General features: G+C 39.5%; 1 protein-coding gene across 15 annotated transcripts in view; it reads right to left on the bottom strand.

Annotated features, from left to right (window-relative positions):
* The window catches only part of Dlgap1 (DLG associated protein 1), a 784,970-nt gene that overhangs the window by 354,101 nt on the left and 410,214 nt on the right, over nt 1-20,655 (bottom strand). For 6 of the 15 annotated variants that reach the window (XM_048806496.1, XM_048806497.1, XM_015482529.2 and 3 more), the window contains one exon: nt 6,586-7,620. In XM_048806496.1, coding sequence (XP_048662453.1) covers nt 6,586-7,551 — 966 coding nt within the window. In that variant the 5' untranslated portion in view covers nt 7,552-7,620. Of the gene's footprint in view, nt 1-544; nt 829-992; nt 1,141-6,585; nt 7,621-20,655 lie in introns of those variants that run through there. The other 9 variants (XM_015482534.2, XM_048806498.1, XM_015482530.2 and 6 more) reach the window with 7 other exon arrangements.

Consider the following 20,655-nt stretch of genomic DNA (forward strand, 5'->3'; position numbering starts at 1 on the left):
CAAAGATGGAAATAATCTTGGAACAGATTTGGAAAATAATTGCACCTGCATAAAAAAAGAAAAACCTTAGGTACATGCTTGCTATGAATACTTCTGAAGTAATCTTTTTGGGAAATTTTTTAAATAACAACAACAGAAAAAAAATGAAAAAAACAGAACACTAAACCTCACAAAACCAATCACCCAGAAATTTTTGCAAAGGAACAGTAAATACTCAGGATTCTTGTGCAGGCAAACAACCGATCACATTTCAATCATTAGCCACATAATGTCCTCTAACAGCACATAATACTCTGGATCATGTCAATTAATAATTTTATGAAGCCTCTGTGGAGACACAGATTTGTAGGTATCTGATGTCTCCACCTGTTTTCCTACCATCTGTACAGACATTAGTTTGCTAGCTCTTTCAGTCTTACTAGCCATTATTTAGAGAAGAAAGAAAATAACAATAACAAAAACTATAGCCCACCTCTGCAAAAAAATCCCCCACCCAAACCAACAACATATACTTATCAAATAGAAAGTAATAAAAGAGTTATACCCAAACCTGGTCAGTCCTTCCATTTCTTGAAACTTGCACACAAACTGAAGAAACCCACTCAGCCTTAAAAAGGTCGATCATTTTGCTCTCTTAAAATTTCATCTCTGAGAGTACTGTCTTTCTCGGTCTGTCTTGCTCTCTCTCGCTCCCTCTCTGTGTGTGTCTCTCTCCCTACTTCTACCGGGAGGAGAGCATTTGGCTTCCCTGTTCCTGTGTCTGCTGCTGGATGAATGCAAAATACACAATTTGAAGGGATTTTTTTTCTTTTAGGTTAACAGTTGGAAATCTAAAATCTTGCTTTTCTGAATGGCTTTATATGCCAGTCACTCAAGACACAACATTTCTATAAAGAGGCATAAACAGAACCAAGAATTCTGCTTTTTAAAAGCAAAAGCAAAACAACAACACCCACCCCACCTATTTTATTTACTTAGCTATTAGCACTTACCCTGAGATGTGCCATAAATGCTTTATTCCAAATGTATAAAAGCCAGCCACATCTCAACTGAGAATTAAACAGTTTTAATGTCTTCAAATCCATGTTCCTGCTCCAAACCCTAATACAGACAGTCACTGGCAGCCGTACAATAGTTCTAAACAGCAGACATCTGATTCTTGACATTTAAAAATAACAATATTGGGGGAAAAAAAGAGTCTTTTTTTTTTAAATTAACCACAAACAGCTTGTGAGTGAGCACATATCACCAATAGACTGTATTGATTGGAACATGCAATGATTCCAAGCTATAGTATATGATTTCTAAGTCTATGTCAGGCACAGGCTAAATTCCTGTTAAAGACCTCTCATTTCCTCAGGAATCATAGCAATATCCTATGTGAAGTTAATTTTAAGTTGTAATCCTACAAAGACAGACTCAGAAACTTGCTAGTATTTAGATTCTATTATTGATGCCTATTAATTTAACCTTTGTTCAGTCTTGAATCAAATCAGGGATGTAATCAGTCATTCCATTGCTAGCCTAACTTCATATCCATGCCCTTTTAATGGCATGCATACATCCAAGGTCAGAGGCACACACACATTTGCTACAGAATAAAACAAGTAATAAAATTAAAATGCATTTATTTCTATTTCTGAAGCATATTATGGAATTGGACTGATTTGGGATCAACTGTTAGCTCTCCTATTCACTTTGTTTTCATGGATTTGAAGACATTAATATTAAATTAATTCTATGTACTTCAATTCTGTCTATAAACCAAAGTAAATAGTAATACTTTATAAAGTTGTTTTGAGCATTAAATGAGATATAGATGGTTTCGGGCACATGAGATATATATATATATATATATATATATATATATGAAATGCACGCTTCCTCTCTCTGCTTTGTATCTGGAAGGATTTGGCATGATCACTGCAAAAAAATCTGAACTTGAAAGGGCAGAAGAATCAGTTCTGGCCCACCAGGTTGCGGTGAACTAATAGTATGCCCTTAGTAAATTAACCTAATTACTAAATCTCAGGATCTTTAACTGTAAAATACCTCTAGAGTTTTAAAGAGCAAATTAGATAACATTTGCAAATCATCCACTTTTAGTAGGCATTTATGAAGTGAACGTCCCAGTCCTTCCAACTCTCGAAAATTTCTCTAATTAGTACTCTGGCATATGTAACTTATGAATTTAAAAATGTGGACTGAGATGGCAGCCTTCTAGAACAAGTGCCTCATTTTCTAGCAGGGGAAAGAGATCCAGAGACCCAAAAGGATGGCTCTATCCCGTCTTAGTAGTAGTAGTGGCCAATAGAGAACAGAATTCTTAGACAATGGCATGCCCACTAATCAAACCTTGTAAGTTGATGTTAAACAAAACTGTACACACAGCTTCAGATTTGTTGGAAATTAAGGCACTATTCCTGAAAAAACAAACAAAAAAATCCCCTCTCCGTTTCTCCAAAGTTGCTTTTAGGAATGAGTTCATAAAGGAAATTATTCCACAGGAGCTGACTGGGACTGGCTACACCTATTTCCTGAGAAGAGTTTCCACAGGATGGCAGATTCTCTCTTTATTTCCCAGAAGCAAGGGGCAGGGGGAAAGCCTGGAACTCAGGTCTCTGTGGGTGTTTTCTGATCCCCTTTCTTCTATGTGAATATATAGCTCTCCTTTCCCATTTTTTTTACAAGAATAATTCAACTTTAGCACATAGGGCTGGAAAAACACACAGTTCTCCACCTTGTTTAACTTATTAACATGTTACCCCCCCCCCCAATTTAAATATAGAATTATATTGAAAGCCTTGCATAGACTAGGACTCGATAAATATCAATATTTATTAAATAAGGTGTGACTGGAAATTCAGTTTATGTTTAAAAGATTATATTAACTTAGTTCAGGATTAATTATTGCCCAATGTAGGATAGAAAATGTTAATTTTTTTCAAACTCTCAATAATTTCAGGAGTAAAAACAAAGGTATTTTGGGTATCAAATTTAGATTAGTGATTACTCTGGGAAGAAAAGGAAAGAAAATAGGACCAAGGAGAGTACACATGTGAGCCATTGAGTTCAATGTTTTATTTCTTTGGTTGGGTGATGTAAAAATGGATGTGTGCTTTATTTTACTTATTTCCTTCTATCTTTCTCAAATATTTTATTTTAAAAATTGGCTTAAAGAAGGTAAATACTTTGAGAATGGTATCTTTAAATCTTGGAGCTCTAATAATGCTACTATACCAGATCCCAAACTTAAGATCTCATTCTCATTTTGGTGAAGGATTTTAGTAATAAAATGTTTATTTTAAAGATTTTATTTTTATTTATTCTTTTGGTTTCTTACAATATGGTTATTTTTATTGGTGCCTCATAATTATACATAGTGGGATTCATTATGCCACATTCATATACGCGCATCATTTGATCAATCTCATTCCCTAATATCTTATTTTTCCTTTCCCTACTCCCTTCCTTTCCCTGTTCTACTTGCTCTACTCAACTGATCTCCCTTTTCTTATGATTATTAGTATTATCATTATCATTATTTAGTGCATTCTAATTATATACATTGTGGTATATTCTTACATAGATATACTGTAATCTGGTAGATTTCATTCCTTAGAGACTAATATTAAACAAAATAAGACCTTTAAGATTTAAAAAAGTTGAGCTATTAGTAGGCATAAAAATTCTGAGTGGCAATAGGATTTTTGACATTTATTGTAAACTAATTTTTTTTTGTAGTTGTAGATGGACAGCATGCCTTTATTTTATTTGTTTATTTTCATGTGGTGCTGAGGATCAAACCTAGTGCCTCACACATGCTAGGCAAGTGCCCTGCCACTGAGCTACAGCCCTAGCCCTGTATACTAATTCTTTTTAATTAATCAATTTTTAATTAATTAATTTTTAACATATGACAGCGGAATATATTGCGATTCATATTACACAACCAGAGATATGAACAATTGAGCTCTAAAGATTTTATTTTTTATTTGCTCACATTTATCTTTGGCTTTGGCATTGAACAGATCTATAACTAAATCTCAGTTCTACAACTGCTAGGTCATGGGACTTTAATCATTTGATATTTCCAAGGCTCAGTTTCCTCTTTTGTAAAAATGGAATTAGCCCAGGGCTGGGGTTGTGGCACAGAGGTAGAGTACTCACCTAGCATGTGTGAGGTACTGGGTTCAATCCTCAGCACTACATTAAAAAAAATAAATAAAGGTATTGTGTCCACCTATAAATAAATATTTAAAAAACAGAATTATCCCAGCCAGGTCTCTATGATGAACAGGGAATGAAATAGCAAGTATGAACACATTAGCTTCAGTATCTTCTTTATCCTTCCACTTTTACCAATTGTTTGAGATTTTGACTTCAAAAGGAAAAAAAGGAAAGAAAAGTAAATTTTAGGGTCAGTAGAATATAGACAATTATGCAAATATAATGAAAGAAATTCATTACTAACAAGGCTGGTGGTGCTAGATCCATGTACAGTATTAGTATTATTTTTTCCTTCTTAAATCTGATACTTCTCATTTCTCATCTAAACTTACCATGGCTTATTCAAGTATAGCTGTTTTTAAAAATCATTTTATTTTTGTCATTAATCACAGAACCTTCACAGACAAAATGTGTCTCATTCTAGGACTTTTATCTCCTTACCTATCCTTTCTTCAAGACTAAAATTCTTTTTTTTTTTTGTAGATGACACAACACAATGCCTTTATTTTTATGTAGTGCTGAGAATCGAACCCTGGTCCTGCCCGTGCTAGGCGAGTGCTCTACTGCCGAGCCACAATCCCAGCCCCAAGACCAAAATTCTAATCCAAATACTTTACTTTCAGCGGTGGATGAGACTGTATGTATTTGAATAATTTTTAAATCCTTTAGTTGCACACCGCATAATGGTCACTTCTATAAGTCAAAAGATTTGGATTCCAGTCCCACCTCTTCCACATGTTGATGATGTAACCCACCTAACCTTTACAGTTTTTTGAGTCTACATTTTTTTTCTAGTCTATGTGGAGTAGATGATCCTTAACTATATTAACAGCTCTTGATGTCTTCTTTTTTAATAAATATTTTTTTTTAGTTGTAGATGGACACAATACCTTTGATTTATTTATTTTTATGTGGTGCTGAGGATCGAACCCAGGCAAGTGCTCCACCACTGAACTACAACCCCAGCCCCTCTTGATGACTTCTCAATGCGTACAGCAACCTAACAGGAAATCTGGCAATATCACTTTCCATGAGAAATATTGCTCACATAACTGTGTTTTTGTGAAAAACTATGAACTTATACTTTCACTTTCCACCCCTATTCAAGATTTTGACTTCAAAAAATATACAAAGGAAAAAAAATTAAGTTAGAAACTGATGGCTTCTTCTGAACTTTGGGCATGGACTTTGGCACTGTCCTTGCCCAGGAACTGCTAGCCTGTAGCATTCTCAGGGTTTGGGGTGACGCTTCCAATGGAGCCACATTTTTCAGAAGGAGTTCAAAGAGGTCAAAAAATGGACTCAGTGGAAGAATTTTTCTTTGCATCTCTTCTTAAGATAAAAGTAAAAATGTTCATGCCATACTTTTATAGTCCAGTAGAAACTTTTTCTTTCTTTCTTCCTTTTATTTTTTATTTTTATTTTTTTAAGATAGGGCGGCAGGAGAGAATAGAGGAAAAAGATGCACTGAAAACAATATGAAGGTCATTCATGTTGGAAGGTCGTGTCTTGGGAAAAATTACAATACTGGAGAGAGAAGAAAAAGACCCTCCTGCAGTTTCCCAATATTTTTATCCAGGTGGAATCTGGTTTAAGTGAGCTGGAAGCCCAAAGGAAAAACATGAAGAGATGGTGGAAGAAGAGCAGCCTGCCTTGTGTCTGTGCATGTGTGGGATTAACTCACTGACACTAATTGTATTTTATTGCACAGATGCTTCCCCCTTCTCCTCCTCCTTTCCTCTGTGGTCCCTGGCCTCTGCAGCTGTGCTTGTCAGGTCCCTAAACTGGCTCCATTTCCACCTCCTCAGGGCATCATCCTGCTCTGCTCCTCCCTGGGGGCAGGAGCTGGGGTTGTGTGATTGGTGTTGGTATTTGTGGGTGAAGATGTAGATCAATTTTCAGAAATGAATAGCTTCAGGCAGAATTATATGATTATAACAATAACAAAACCCCTCGAAAAACCAAGCCAAACCTTGTATAAATTTAATTAAAACTCTTTCCAAAATTCGGAAGACAATTGTTTACTTTTTTTTTTTTTAAAAAAAAGGTGGGTCTATTTTAAAAATTCTTTCTTCTCTTCTCCATCCTTTGATCCCTTAGACAAAAGAGGAATGCAGGAAGTGAGTGACTTCTACCCTTTGTGTAGGAGTGCCTTTGAGCACTGTAGCTAGTCTCTTTAGGTAACTAGATAGAATTGATAGCATTTGCTATCAACTATAATTAGTCACTGAAATGCTAAATAATTTGCTCAAGTTCATATGGACAACTCAGAGCAGAGTCAAGGCTAGCCCCCAGGAGAAAAGACCACATAATTAAGCCAGGAAAGATTGCTAAGCATCTAGACAGAAATGGTACCTGTAGGTACTGGCAGGAGCGTTCTTGTTGACACGACTCGGACTTCACCATGGCCTGGTCCATGTTCACCGAGGCTTTCTGGTAAACCTCCCGGGCTCGGCTCACGGTGAGAGTGGAGGACCAAGCGCTCTTCTTTAGCAGCGGAGCGTCCAGGTTGACGGGCAGGTTGGCACAGGTGGAGCACTTGACGTCATTGTTACTCTGGGAGGCCTTCACCGCCTGCTCGCTGATGGTGTTGTAGGCCTCCATGAAGTACTGCGAGGCCGAGCGATCGGGGCACCTGCCCATGGTCATCACGCCCGAGGGCGCGTGGTAGATGCACATGTCACCGTCCAGGTTGTCGTCGGAACTCCACCAGCCCGGGGAGGTGGGAGAGGCGTTGGATCGGGCCTTGGGCTCGGTGCGCCGCTCCTTGCTCTTGCTGCGCTTGCCATACCTCACCGTCTGCGTCTCATCAGGGCTGGCCTTGCCCCCGTTGACGCTGCCCTTGGATGGCCCTTCCAGGGAGTGCGACTTGGTGAAGAGCTTCTGGACCGAGTGGACCAGGTGCCGGATGCGACCCGGGCTGTCGCTGCGGTGCTCCACGGCGGTGCGCTTGTACTGCAGCGTGTGGTAGCCATCTCTGTTGAGGGGCAGCTGCCTCTCAAACTGGTCCAGCAGGTTGGCGGGGATGCGGTTCGCCTTGGTGGCCAGCGTGCGGGGCACCAGGGCGCACTCGTCCTTGAGCTCCTGCTGCGAGGTGTAGTGCCGTCGCGGGAAGGTGCTGCTGGCCAGTGGGTCGCTGAAGGGTCCCACGCACTCGGCCTGGAACGAGTTCCGCTGCGTGTAGTAAGGGTGGTCTGCAGGATGGTGCTCCACCGGGCTCAGCAGGTAGGGCTTGCGGTCCGAGTGGTGCGACAGCGAGTCACAGGTGGAATCACAGGTGATCCCGTGGTGATGGCTGCGGCTGCCCGATAACCCTTTCATTGCTGACGGGAAGCAACCGCCGGGGTCATGGGCACCCCGTCAAGTCCCAGACCCGTCTTGGGTAAAGACCTGAGGGAATCAAGAACAAGAGTGGGGAGAATGGTTAGCTCACTCTTTCCTTGGCACATAGCCATGGCTCGCTGTGTACTAACTTTTGGTTTTCTGGAAGAAGAACTTATCCCTGTCTCTAAAAATCACTTTAATGCATCATTGAAAAAGCTCTCTCTCATCTCTGTAGGGCAGGAAAGTTCACCCAAAAGCTGGAGCCAAGAGATGGTAGTGCTAAAAGTTATCAAAGGGGGAAAAAGAAACTATAAATTGTTTTAAACAAATAATTCCCATCAGTCCCACAACTGAATGGGTCTTTCCCCACTTGTTTCTCTGGTTGTATTCTTAACTGTATTTTAATCATAATTAGAGCATACCCAAAGAACTCCATTTCTCTGAAAAACCATTGCTGCTACTCCTGGCAGTGAGAATTAGTTCCTCTTGTGCTTTGGTGGCATTTAAACACACTCCTCAGAATCTACACTATTGTTTGCTTCTGGTTCTGTCTTTTAGCTAAAGGACCTTGAAGCTGGGCTTACCTCTTAGACACCTTTAACTCCTGCTACCTAGGTCTGAGCCAGCCCTTAGGCACATAGTGAAAATTCCATAAGTGAGAAAAGAAATGTGAGTGAAAAACAAGAACAAAAGAAGCCAGGGGCATCTTAAAAGTTCAGGCTATATCTTTATATATTGTCAGAAATTCTGTGGGAACAATTAAAATATGCAAATGATCCCCATCCCCAGGTTACTCAGAGCTGAAAGGAGATGTGCCAAATAAATCAGAGATGTAGAGAAAATCTGTCCATGGATTTCTGTCATCTGAGAGTCAAGTGTATCCTCTAAACAAACTAAAAGCAGATAGAGAACAAATATTGAATTGGCTCTGTATCAGGATATTTACTCTTACTGGTTCTTATAGTTTGGATGCTAAATGCCCACCAAAGGCCATGTGTTGAAGGCTGAGTCTCTGGCATTACTGGGAAGTGATGGAACTTGGAGGAGGTGGGGTCTAGTGGGAGGAAGTTAGGTCTTTGGGGGTGTGCCCTTGTAGGGGATATTGGGACCTTGGTCTCTTCCTTTTTCTCACTCCTTTTGCATCCTGGCAGCCAAGAGGTGAAGAAGTTTTCTCCACGGTACATTTCTGCTGTGATGTGTTGTCCTGCCATAGACCCAAAGCAACAGGGTCAAGCAACCATGCTCCAACACCTCTGAAACAGCCAAAATAACCTTTTTCTTTCATTAATTTGATTTTCACATTTTTTTTTTTGTCACAGTGATAGAAGGCTGACTTACACACTGATTTAAGGTTACTGGTTAAATGTTCAGATGACAAAATGTCCAGAAAAAAAGGTTCTTGAAAAGTTCTTGAGGTCATGAGAAAAGGACTTTGGGCTTAATGTTCATCTCAGTAGATAAGTCACTTCTGTAGAACTATGTGGTGGGAACTTATGGTGAGTTCATATCCAAGCTCAGGACTTCCCCAAGCCTAAGTAGCACCAGGGTGGAAGATTTTCTTCTGACTAACACAGTGTGTTCGTCAAGAGCTGACTTGATTTCCTGCTGACAGCCTGATTTTTTTTTAAAAGCTTCCTACAATACAAAAATTGTCATATGAAGAGTTGTCCTGAAAAACCAAAATGACTTTCTAAAAATATCACAAATGTCATTTCAGATATTCAAAGAGGGAGAGATAAATGGCTAATTAATAAACAAAACCCAAATAAAACATCCACACTTGGTGACAGACGTGGACTTTTGAGAGGGCAGGTCTTGCCTTTTTTATGGTGCACTAGTGCATCTGTGAGCTTATGACAATGTTGCCAATCTCTGTTCACATTGAGTCTCCTTTTTGATTCCTGCCTCTTACTTTCTGGATTCAGGACAAATGATGGGGGTGGGGGTGGGGGTGATTTTATCACTTTTGAAATTGGTTAGTCTACTAAATTATGAGCTCCTTGAGGGAAGGGATTCTGTTTTTGCCCATCCAGTGTCTAGCAAAGTGCCATCCCATCCAGTGGTGGGAATACCAGAAAGTACTTTTTCAGTGATTTAATGCATTAATGCAAAATTTCCCAAAGTGGCGCATACTGTGATTCAAGCGGCATCTGCTTAGTGAAAACATGATTATGTGGCAAAGGAAGGACCAGAGCCAAGAAAGGATGCCCCAAATTCAGGAGGGACCCTTTCACAGGCATTCCAGGGAGCAGTGGTTTGCAGAGCAAGGCAGGAGACAGGCAGGTAGATGCTCCTTCTGCACCTGTTAGCCTTTGACTTCTGACTTTCCCCAATCCACTGAAAAATATCATCACTCTTGAAGTTCTACCTGCCTGGAAGTTAAAGTCTGGGGTGTTCTCCTGGCCTGGTAACCACAGGATGTCTAGAGAGAGAATGATCTGCCTGGAGGAGCAAGAGAGACTAATACCTAACTAGTCAAAAAAAAAAAATAAATAAAAAGAAAGACAGAAACTTGGGAATGATGACACTTGTGGATCAGTGTGTTAGTCAGCTTTGTACCACTGTGACAAATACCTGAGTTAGCAACTTAAAGCAAGAAAGGGTTCGTTTGGCTCATGGTCTGAGTGGTTTCAGTCCATGTCACTGGACTACATTGCTTTGGGCCTGTTGTGGCACAGTACAATATGGTGAGAGTCTGGGTGGAGAAGGATGCTCACCTTGTGGCGGCCAGGAAGTGAGAGAGAGGAAGGGGCTGGGGTCCCAATATTCCCCACAAGGATACACCACCAGTGATCTAACTTCCTTCCACTAGGCTCCACTACCTGAAGGTTCCACAACCTCCCAGTAGTGCCCCAGGCTGGCGACCAAGCCTTTAGCACATGGGCCTCTGTAGGACACTTGATACCTAAATCATAATGTCCAGGAAGAGCCCATTGAAGAGGCACTAATGCAAAAGGAAAACCCGGACAGATTTCTATGAAGTTAGGATCCTAAGAGTAGGCTGTAGCAAGAAAGAAGGAGCAAAACTGTGGTGCAAACTAATTTATGAGGACATCTCTCTCTATATAAGCCAAGGTCCCATTGAAGTCATCTTTGCCCTTCAAATATGCACTTAAAAATAAAAAATAAAAAAGAATAATGCAGTAGGATTATAGCCACATAATAAGTCTTATGATTACACAGAATAGAACCTTGACATATGGAATAACATGCTACAAGCTTCGAACTTTCCTTCTGAAGCAGCTGGGGGTTGGAGAGATATTTTGTTCTCAATAAAATGTGAAATTTGCAAGAGCTGAAAACGTAAATTAAAGGTATTTACTTCAAAATGTACAAGATTAGTTTAATCAGGTTTCAATGATTAACTTGTGAGTAGTGTTTTACCTGAGGACAACCAGAGCAAATGAAGAACATTTTTAAGGCCACTAATGATGAATTAAATTAAATGATGTAACTAATGGTAATTTCTGTAAATTAAACATATACAGTAGGATATTTACTAAGATTTAAGTGAGTTATTTTCAGCACAGTGGCAAGCAACTATATTTCTAAGAGAGTAACAAATTGCATCAGTGATAAATAAGTTAACTTGCTTCCTTGTTTACTTAAGATTGGTGAAGGAGTATTGAGATTTTGGTCCCTTTTCTCTATGATGTAGGTAAATAAGATTCTAAAATGACAATAAACAATACAATAAAATAAGATCCTAAAATTACAATAAACAATCATAAACATTTTAAAATCTTAAACCTCTCTTTTTGATCAAGGTCAAATAAATGACTTAATTCCAGGACTTTTATGTAGGAAACCCCATATCCTCTTCTATACTCTTGTCATTTTAAAAGTAAAACATGTCAATTTGTGTTTATAGAATACAGCAACACATTTGATGACTTTATGGTAAGCAGGGGCAGAGGTTTGAAAATCCTAATGCTGTTGATAGTGGCCGGACGATTGCTGCGGGCATCTACTAGGAAAGTCTTGATCTTTCTTCTCTCCTTCACTACTTTCCTCTTTCCTTAATTTTTTTCATTTTTATTTTTCTTGCTATGTAATGATTATACAGAATAATGGGTTTCATCACTTTACTCTTCAAGTCCTTTTCCAGAACATTTATCTTTGTCATTTTTTCTCATCTTAATTAATGTTTATAAGTGGCATCCATTTATAGCAGCTCAATTCACAATAGCTAAGCTATGGAACCAAGCTAGTACCCCTCAACAGATGAATGGATAAAGAAAATGTGGTATATATACACAACGGAATATTACTCAGCCAAAGAGAAGAATGAAATCATGGCATTTGCTGGTAAATGGATGGAACTGGAGACTATAATGCTAAGTGAAATAAACCAATCTCCCCAAATCAAAAGCTGAATGTTCTCGCTGATGTGTGGATTCTAACATACAGAAAAGGAGGGGAGCAGAATAGAAGTTCATGGGATTAGACAAAGGGAATGAAGGTGAAGAAATGGAGGATGGGAGTAGGAAGGAGAATGAATTGGACATAACTTTCCTATGTTCACATATGAATATATTCATATATGAATACATGACTAGTATAACTCTACACCATGTGCCACCTCAAGAATGGGTAGTTATACTCCATGTATGTACGATATGTCAAAATACATTCTACTATCATGTACATCTAAAAGAATAAAAAAAGTGGCATCTATAGGTATCACTGGCTTCCTTCCACCTGTCATGTGACCAACAGCATCAGTACAAAGCAAGAAGTGAGCATCTCTCCTGTGCACAGCCCAGAGCTTACTTCTGCAAAGATGACCAAATGCACACAGAGAATCCATACTGGTCAAAGGGGTTATGATGATCACAGAGAAATGATTTAATAATTAGAAAAAAGCTAAATAATGGTTCTCCCCATTTTATGCATTCTTACAGAAAGAAACTGCTAGTCCTAGAAATAGATTTTGTTTGGCTGTAACACTTTTTGAAAATAGAGGGGACACTGTCTTTTTATGCCTTGTTCTCTGAGCAGACATGTAGAATGTGGTCAACCTGCCTTCATGAGGGTTTCTATGACTACAGTGATTTGCTCCAATTTCTCCTTATTCACTATGACTTCAAAATTACGCTTCGTTGTCCTCCTAAGTTCAATTTTATCCTATGTCCTGATGTTTGGCTTGGAGAAGTTGTTGACTCTTTTGGTGACCACGTGAGAAGCTCTGTGTGAGACGCACACTGTTTTTTTTTTTTCCCAGAGTTCCCACACCTGGAACGGAAGCACTGCTCTACAGATGATGACTGAAGCAAGAATGATTAAGCACTGGGAAGGAGATTCTCAAGGTGGGTAATTTATTAGACTCAAGGAAACAAACAAACAGACCACATTTCAGAAGATGCTGACAAGAGGAAAATCGACTCGCAAAGCTGGCAAGTCCTTATTTCACTTTGATTTCTTTGCATGTCTTTATTTAGAGCTGCTGTTCTTGATTTTTTTCTTTTACATGCAGAGGGAAGACCAGCTGAAGGACCTTCCCTGTCTTATTCAGTGAGGACTGATAGTCAAGCAATCACTGCTGGCTTTGGAGAGAACACCGTGGTGGCTGGAGGACCCTGACAAGGAGAACAGGGAACACCGTGTTCTGCACTGGGAGACAGCAGGAAGGGGAGATCTCTACCAATCTTTTCAGGGTCAGGCTACCTTTTTGGACTCCATCCATCTGCCTGCAACCTGCCTGTGACAGCTAATCACATTCAGCTGAAGAGAAATAAAGGATTCTCTTATCAAAAAGTGCAAAGTAGTCCCTGAATAATGACGGCTTCACCCAATCTCCTTAGATGGGCACAGGGACAGTCTGACTAATGGAATATAATTTGAAATGGCATGCGCCATTTTTGGAAAAGATCTCTAAAGTTATCTGTACTACCTCCCTGGATGGGGTGCAGATTTGAGGGCTGGGTGAGCAGTGATCTAATATCATGACATAGAGTTACATCTGAAGATGAGAGAAGTGCAAGATAAAGCTGCTGGCCACCGCGGCATGCCATAGCAGCCCCACATAGGTACTTCTGCATTTCATTTATGCGACAGGAAACAGATTTCAGTTTTGTTTACACCTCTGTGATTTTGCATTCTGTCATTTTGTTTCCTGACACTTGTACTGAATCTATTCCTTAGAGAGATAGGGGGCCAAGGTCAATCACAGAGACTTGTGGTAAGTTATGCTGGATACAGAGCTGTAGCTTACCGACTGCTGTACTCCATTAGAGGGATTTAAACAAGATGGTAGCATGGTCATGTGTGTACTAAAGGGCTCTGTGTTTGTCCTTCAAGTTTAGGGTTGTGGGGGAGCAAGAAATTCTTAATGAAGCAACTACTTCTAGCAGGGCAGTTCAAAAGACAGGAGTCAGTGTAAACAGGGAACTCAACAGAGGTGACAGTGTGAGTTAACATTGCCCGAAGACTTCTTTTCATATATTTCCTGGCCTTCTAGTTTATAGCTGTAAAAGACAACTGAAAGCCATTCTCTTCCACTTTTGCAAGGTTCTCTGCTTGAAGATTTCCAGGTGTTTTTGCTATGACTCGAGTGGGTCCCCTGAAGGTTCATCTGTTGGGAGATTGGTCTCCAGTGTGGTGGTGTTGAGAGATGGTGGGATCTTTCAGAGGTGAAACCCAGTAAGACGGGGTCCTTCCCCTCTATTGGCCTTCTATGTGATACCTCTATATCACATGTGCTCCTGCCATCATGGTGTCATCAGCCACAGGTGATGCAGCCAGAGGAACCCTCACCAGAGCCAGAACTACGCCACTGCACTTTCAGACTCCAAAACTGTGAGCGAAATGAAACTTTTTCTTTGCAAGTACACAGCCTCAGGTATTGCATTATAGTAACAAAAAATGGACTAACATGGTTGTTTGCTTAAGAGTGTACAAATACTCTTAGAGCACCTTTGAATAAGCACAGTCTGAAACACCAATTATATTACTCAAAGCACAATAGTAAGCCATTTTATAGATGCAGAATGTATTTTGGCTTTTCATTAACATTAATTGCTATCCTAATCATCTGCAGTTGGATTTTGTTTGTGAATACCTCCTTCAATCAGCCTGTTCCTACAAATAAATGCTTTTGAAGGCATTTCTCTTTCAAAAGATATGGTATTATACGAAGAAAAAAAAAACAAAGCAATTCAAACCTTCTCCAATTTAGTCACAGTAGGCAGCACAATTACAATCACCTTCGTCTCCACACAAAGCCTTAAAAAGTGGTTGTATAACAGTTTCTGAGAATAAAATGGTGGAGCATGGTTCCTTGAGAAATGGCCAACAGGCCATCATTAATATCGGTGCATGCTTATTGCTGGTTGGGCAAAACGTTGTAGGTCTTAGGAGAGAATTTTTATGTGGAGACACTCCAGGCAGCAAATTGTAAAATATCATAACATTCTTTTGGATTGAGATGGTTTGAATGTGACTGGCTTGATTCTATGGGACCTTGGAGATGTGTTTCCAATAGAAATATTATCTCTGGATTTTGAGGACAGGGTTATCTTAGCTAAGCCTACAAACTGGTTGCCCTGGGAAAGAATGTGGTCACCTTGACCAGCAATGGCCAATGGTCCTTCCCAAGGCATGTGGGCAGAGGAACACCTTGAGAGGGTACAATTGATACATGCAGAATGTTCACAGAGCAGAGCAAAAGCCATGAGTATCTACTAAAAAAAAAAGAGAGAAAGAGTTGAGAAAAACTTATATAAGCCATGGATTAATCTAAAAAAATCAAGGAACAATGATAGAATAAAGCTGTTTAAGAAGATAAACAGTCCTGAAAGAAGATGAAAAAACACAAAAAACAAAAACAATCTAAACCTCATACACCACAACTTGAAAAGAAGCAGTGGAAGTAGTCTCTGATGAGAACCAAGTTATTTTTGTCTTCATGTCTCATAACTAGCTAAAGAGTCTTGTGAACATGTTTTGGCACATTCTAGACAAGTTATTTCACAGCCAGATTATATATTACCTGAACCAAATTTTCTCCTTTAATTTCCCCTCTTTTAATTGCTTTTGTATTTTGTACAAAGTTTGCTGTACACATCTGCTTTACTGAGCCTGGGAGGCCCAAAAAAGTACCTATTGTGAAGCCCTTTGTGGTATCTGTTCAGCCAACACCTGCTTTGGGGAGTTTCTTCCCTACATACAGCATCTGCTGGGGACATCTTGGCTGGGGCTGTCGAAGGCAATCACCACATTCTCTGCGCTGATCACATAGGGGTTGAAAACCGAATGCAGGGACATCCATCCACAGGCTCAACTTGGCTAATCATTTTCTCACTCTGGAGAATTTAAATGGGAATATTCTCAGAGTCACTGGACCCTGGTGAGCTTCTCTGTGAGATCAAGTAGAGGAAGGGCCTACACTGGCACCAAAGAAAGCCAGAACTGCCTGCTATTGCCAAGGCCCCTGCAGAGGAAGTGAGTGTAGAGAGAGGGAAGGAGCCCATCCAGGATCCACGTAGCCCAGGGAAAGAAACAGAGAGAAGATGCCCAACAATCTTCTCTGTTTGAGAGGCCAGCTCCCTTCCCAGTGTGGCTGAGATCATGAGGCGATCTATGATGGTAGGATTCCCTTAACTCGTTCAAATAAAGGAGACCCATCTACCCAGCTGGAGTTGCTGCAAATTTCCCAGAACCACCGCCACCTGGTTTATGTCCAAGCAGGGCCAAGCGTGAATCTGTTTCAGAAGCAGCCTCATTGGAGTTAGCCAGGGAGTCTTCCTATAGCTTTACACCCACTTAAATATTAATTGCCTCTGAAAAATTATGCACACTCAAGGGTCTGAATTAGAATAAGATATATTCCATGGTTGCATAATTCTGTTGCCAGGGATTCTACTGTTATGCATACCTAAAAAGAACCAATAAGAAATGATGCACATTCATTCACATTTTACATTCACTTTTCAAAGCTCTCAGCAATGCCTGCCTATGTGAGAAAGAAGTGGGCAGATACCATGGCAGAGGTGAGGGGAAGGACAGACTCTGTAAGCAGCCATGTTTAGTATCCTATGGACTCTTTCCTCAGGCCAGTTCATTCTCTGGGCTCAGCAATGATTCCTGTTAGTGGGAATTAGATTTGCAATTCCTCAAACACTGCTCCTTCTTTCTGCTTCCATCTTCTTGTAATTTTTAAAGTGCCTCGTTTTTAATCATCATGCATTAAGCATTTTAACTTCTATTGAACTGTTTTCCATTTTGGGTCTTTCTTCTCCTGAAGCTTCCTACACCCAATCTTTAATTTTAATCAAACAAATCCATTCCCACTAAAGTCTTTGCAAACACATCTGCTGTGCTGGAGAAGAAAACATTTGTTTCTGGATTAAAGTCCTTGGATTAACATTTTGACAGATAGGGTGTTAACCTATGAGGCATCCATCAATATTTTCTTTCAATGTACTGGCATGAAGTCAAATAGAATCAATACATAGGAATTTAATTTATCAGCTATTTATTTTAAAAAACTGTTATTCACATGTGGTACACTAGGCACTGTCAAAAGACTTCCTACATCCCATATTTTCTCGTTCTCTTACTTCCACACTTCCTGCAATCTGCGAGATCTCAGGGTCAGTTCTTCCATTTGTTCCTCAACTCTTCCCTTTTTTCCAATCCCATCAGAGCCTGGTGGTCTCACTTCCTCCCTGGCAATCCCAGGAGACACCATAGGTCAAGCATTCTTTGGCCAGAACCTACAGCTCCCTTGCCCTATGATCCTTCTGCCTTGACCATTATGAACAATACAAACCAAGGACATCTTTCTGTCCTTCCACACAGAGGCTGCTGAGTTCACTGGGGATGGTGCTGGTGCCATGTCAAATTCCCAGCGCCCCATCTCAGCTGTACTTCTCACCTAGTTAGGAATAGTAATATGGGTTTCACTGGTTTTGCTCTAGCCATTCCAAGCCCTTGAATCCACTGATGATTTCTCATCTCTGAGGACTCAGTTGGAAAAAGAATGCCAGTAATCAATAGATGCTAAATGAATAAAAAAGGAATGGTCTCTGTGTCCCTAGTAAACATCATAATGATAAACGTTCTTGAGTACCTATACAACAGGCTTGTGTTGACCACTTTAGATGTATGATCTTATATTTAATTCTCAACTAATCCTAGATGGTAAGAACTATAGTAGTCCCTCTTAATGCACAAAGGCTAGGTTCTAACACCTCTAGTGGATGCCTGAAATCTCAGATCATACCAAACCCTATATCTACTAGGTTGTTCCTATACATGCATATCTATGATGAAGTTCGACTTATAAATTAGGTGCCATAAGTGATCAACAACAATCACTTATTGTATATCTTTGCAAACTCAACATATGATTTTTTTCTTTCCTTATTAGTTTGAGAACTTTTATTTTTTTCACTTAAAGGAAGCACTTTAAGGCTTATTTTAGGGGCACATTAGAATCACCAGCATTACAACTCTTGCACTTTAAAGGTCATTAGTAAATAAAATAAGGATTACTTGAACAGAAATGTTGTTATACCTCGACAGTGGATCTGATAACTGAGATGCCTAAGTGACTAACAGGCAGGTAGTGCGTACAGTGTGAATATGCTGGACAAAGGGATGATTCATGTACTGGGTGAGATGGAGCAGTGATGGTGAAAGATTGTATTGTACTACTCAGAGAAGTATGCAGTTTAAAACTCGTGACTTATTTATTTCTAGAATTTTCCATTTAATATTTTCAGACCATGGTTAGTTATGGTAATGGAAACTTTGGGAAGTGGAACTGTGGACAGGGGGGTCTAGTATATCTTTGTGTAAGAAAACAGACTTTTAAAAATTAAATAACTTCTCTGAGGTCAGGCAGTACATTTTGAACACAATTCTTTTCATTGCTATGCTGTAATGATTGCTCTTATCACTTCTAATTTATATATCCTCTTTCTCTCTCTTTCACCTGGTCTTTTCCATAATGCTGACAGTATGACTTGTAATAGAATATGATCTTTGTTACCTGGTCATTTGATCATGTCATTATTCAGCATTTCCTCTTCTTCTTTTTTTAGGGGTGTGTGTGTATGGGGGGAATAGTGCTGGGGATCAAACCCAGAGTCTCATGCATGCTAGGCAGGCACTCTACCATTGAGCTACAACCCCATCCCCATTCTTTAGTTTTAAATTCTTCTCAGATCCTTACATCCTTAGGATATAATATAAATCTTTCAATAAGACATAAAGCAGGGAACTTTGTGATCTGGAGTCCCTCTACCAGACAGCCTTGTCCCCTTTCCCCTCCCTCACCCCTAAACCTCACTCTCCAGTAATGCTGCCTTACTTATATTGTTCCCCATATACCATGCTCACCAAATTCTCTGCTTCATATGTCTAAAATACTCACTTCCATTCTCTGAGCAAATTCTTATTCCTCCTTCATGAGCAGGTAAAAATATAGCCTCCTCTTAAAATATTCCATAGCTGAAGGAAACAGGGCAATGATTATCTAATTTACAATCTAGTTGAGAGAATAAATCACATAAACGTGAACAATCAGAGAATAATACAAGTCACAATCTAATCAAGCACTAGATCGTAGGATGCAAATGGCATGTGTAATGCACCAAGCAAAAAGCTTTTGAAAAGAAGCCTATAAGATGCAAAATTGAGGAAGGCTAACACATCTCCATTTGGGAGATTTAGATAGTTTGCACATCCACCAAAAAGAGGTTTAGGATTGCACAATGTCTGCTTTATGTCATGGTCAAATCTAACAATTTCATTTTTTCTCTGGCTTTTTTCAATCCTTCTCTTTCTATATGGTCTTTGATGATACTATTCAGATGTTAGCCAGATTGTCTGACAGCCACATGCTTGACCTCATTGTTAGCCCTGCTACTGGGTTTCTTTCATGGAATTCCTCTTAGATAGTAAGTCACTGGCCTAAGTAGGGATCAACATCAAACAGGTATTTGCATTTGTCATGGTTGTACTACCTTGGCAAAGGGTGACTTGTGCACCACAGGCCATGGACAAAATACCTCTTGGGTTTTAGATTAGCAAAATTGTATGTTAAAGACTTGTCTTTCATCTTGCAGGTAAAAAATTCTGGTAAGAGGAGTGTATTTCCATATCAATTAGAGTGGGGTGTCCCAGATTGAAGACCAGGGAGTTTATTGGAAAATGTATGGCAGAATAGTAATGGCTCTATTACTTTTCTACTTTCATTCTATTTCCTATAGGTCTTCCCTTTATTCCTTTTCATGATTTATATGATCTCACAAACCACTTCAATCTTTTGTGGAAACAAGTGACAGTAGAGGTGACAAGTCTCTATTGATCCAGATAGTTCTGGGTTATGTATGTAAAACACAACACTTTTTCTCCACTGGATCCCATCAATTGATTATAAAAGTGGTTCTCAAATGTGAGTGTGCATCAGAATCAGCTGGAGGCCTCATTAGAACCCAGAGTTTCTTGAGTGGTTCCCAAGAATTTGCATTTCTAGAAAATTCCCTGGCAATATTGCTGCTGGTCCCAGAAACATACTTTGAGAACTTCTGAATTAGAGTCTCATTTTCTAACATTTGTGATTTTCCCCAGAATACACATCTCCCCTTTTGCCATTAGCTTAAAATCATACTTTTCCTTCAAATTTCAGCCTAATGCCACTTTGTTGGCCAATCTTTTGTTGAAACCTATAGGCAGAGTTAATGTCTGCCATAGATGTTCTCTCTCAGCAATTTATACTTCCATTAGCTACCAAAAATGTCTGTTCTGACTTATTGTCCTGTATGATCATCTCCCACAGGAGACTGTTCAGTTCTGTGAGGTATAGTGAGGTCTCACTTTCCTACAACCATTTGCTAGGAAAGTTCCCCAAACATGGTATGCACTCAATAAACATCAGCTGAATAAATATATGAATGGTAAATCTTCTGCTTGGGAAACAAGGTATTTTCATGTTAAAAATGGTAATTTTATAAAATGACAAAAACTACCCCATTTATAATAGCCTCAAAAAAAAAAAAACAAAAAACAAAAAACAAACAAACTGGGAATCAACCTAACAAAAGACCTCTAAAATGAAAACTACAGAATGCTAAAGAAATAAATCAAAGAAGA

The sequence above is a fragment of the Marmota marmota genome, unplaced genomic scaffold, assembly GCF_001458135.2.
Source record: "Marmota marmota marmota unplaced genomic scaffold, marMar, whole genome shotgun sequence".
Lineage (NCBI taxonomy): Eukaryota > Metazoa > Chordata > Mammalia > Rodentia > Sciuridae > Marmota > Marmota marmota.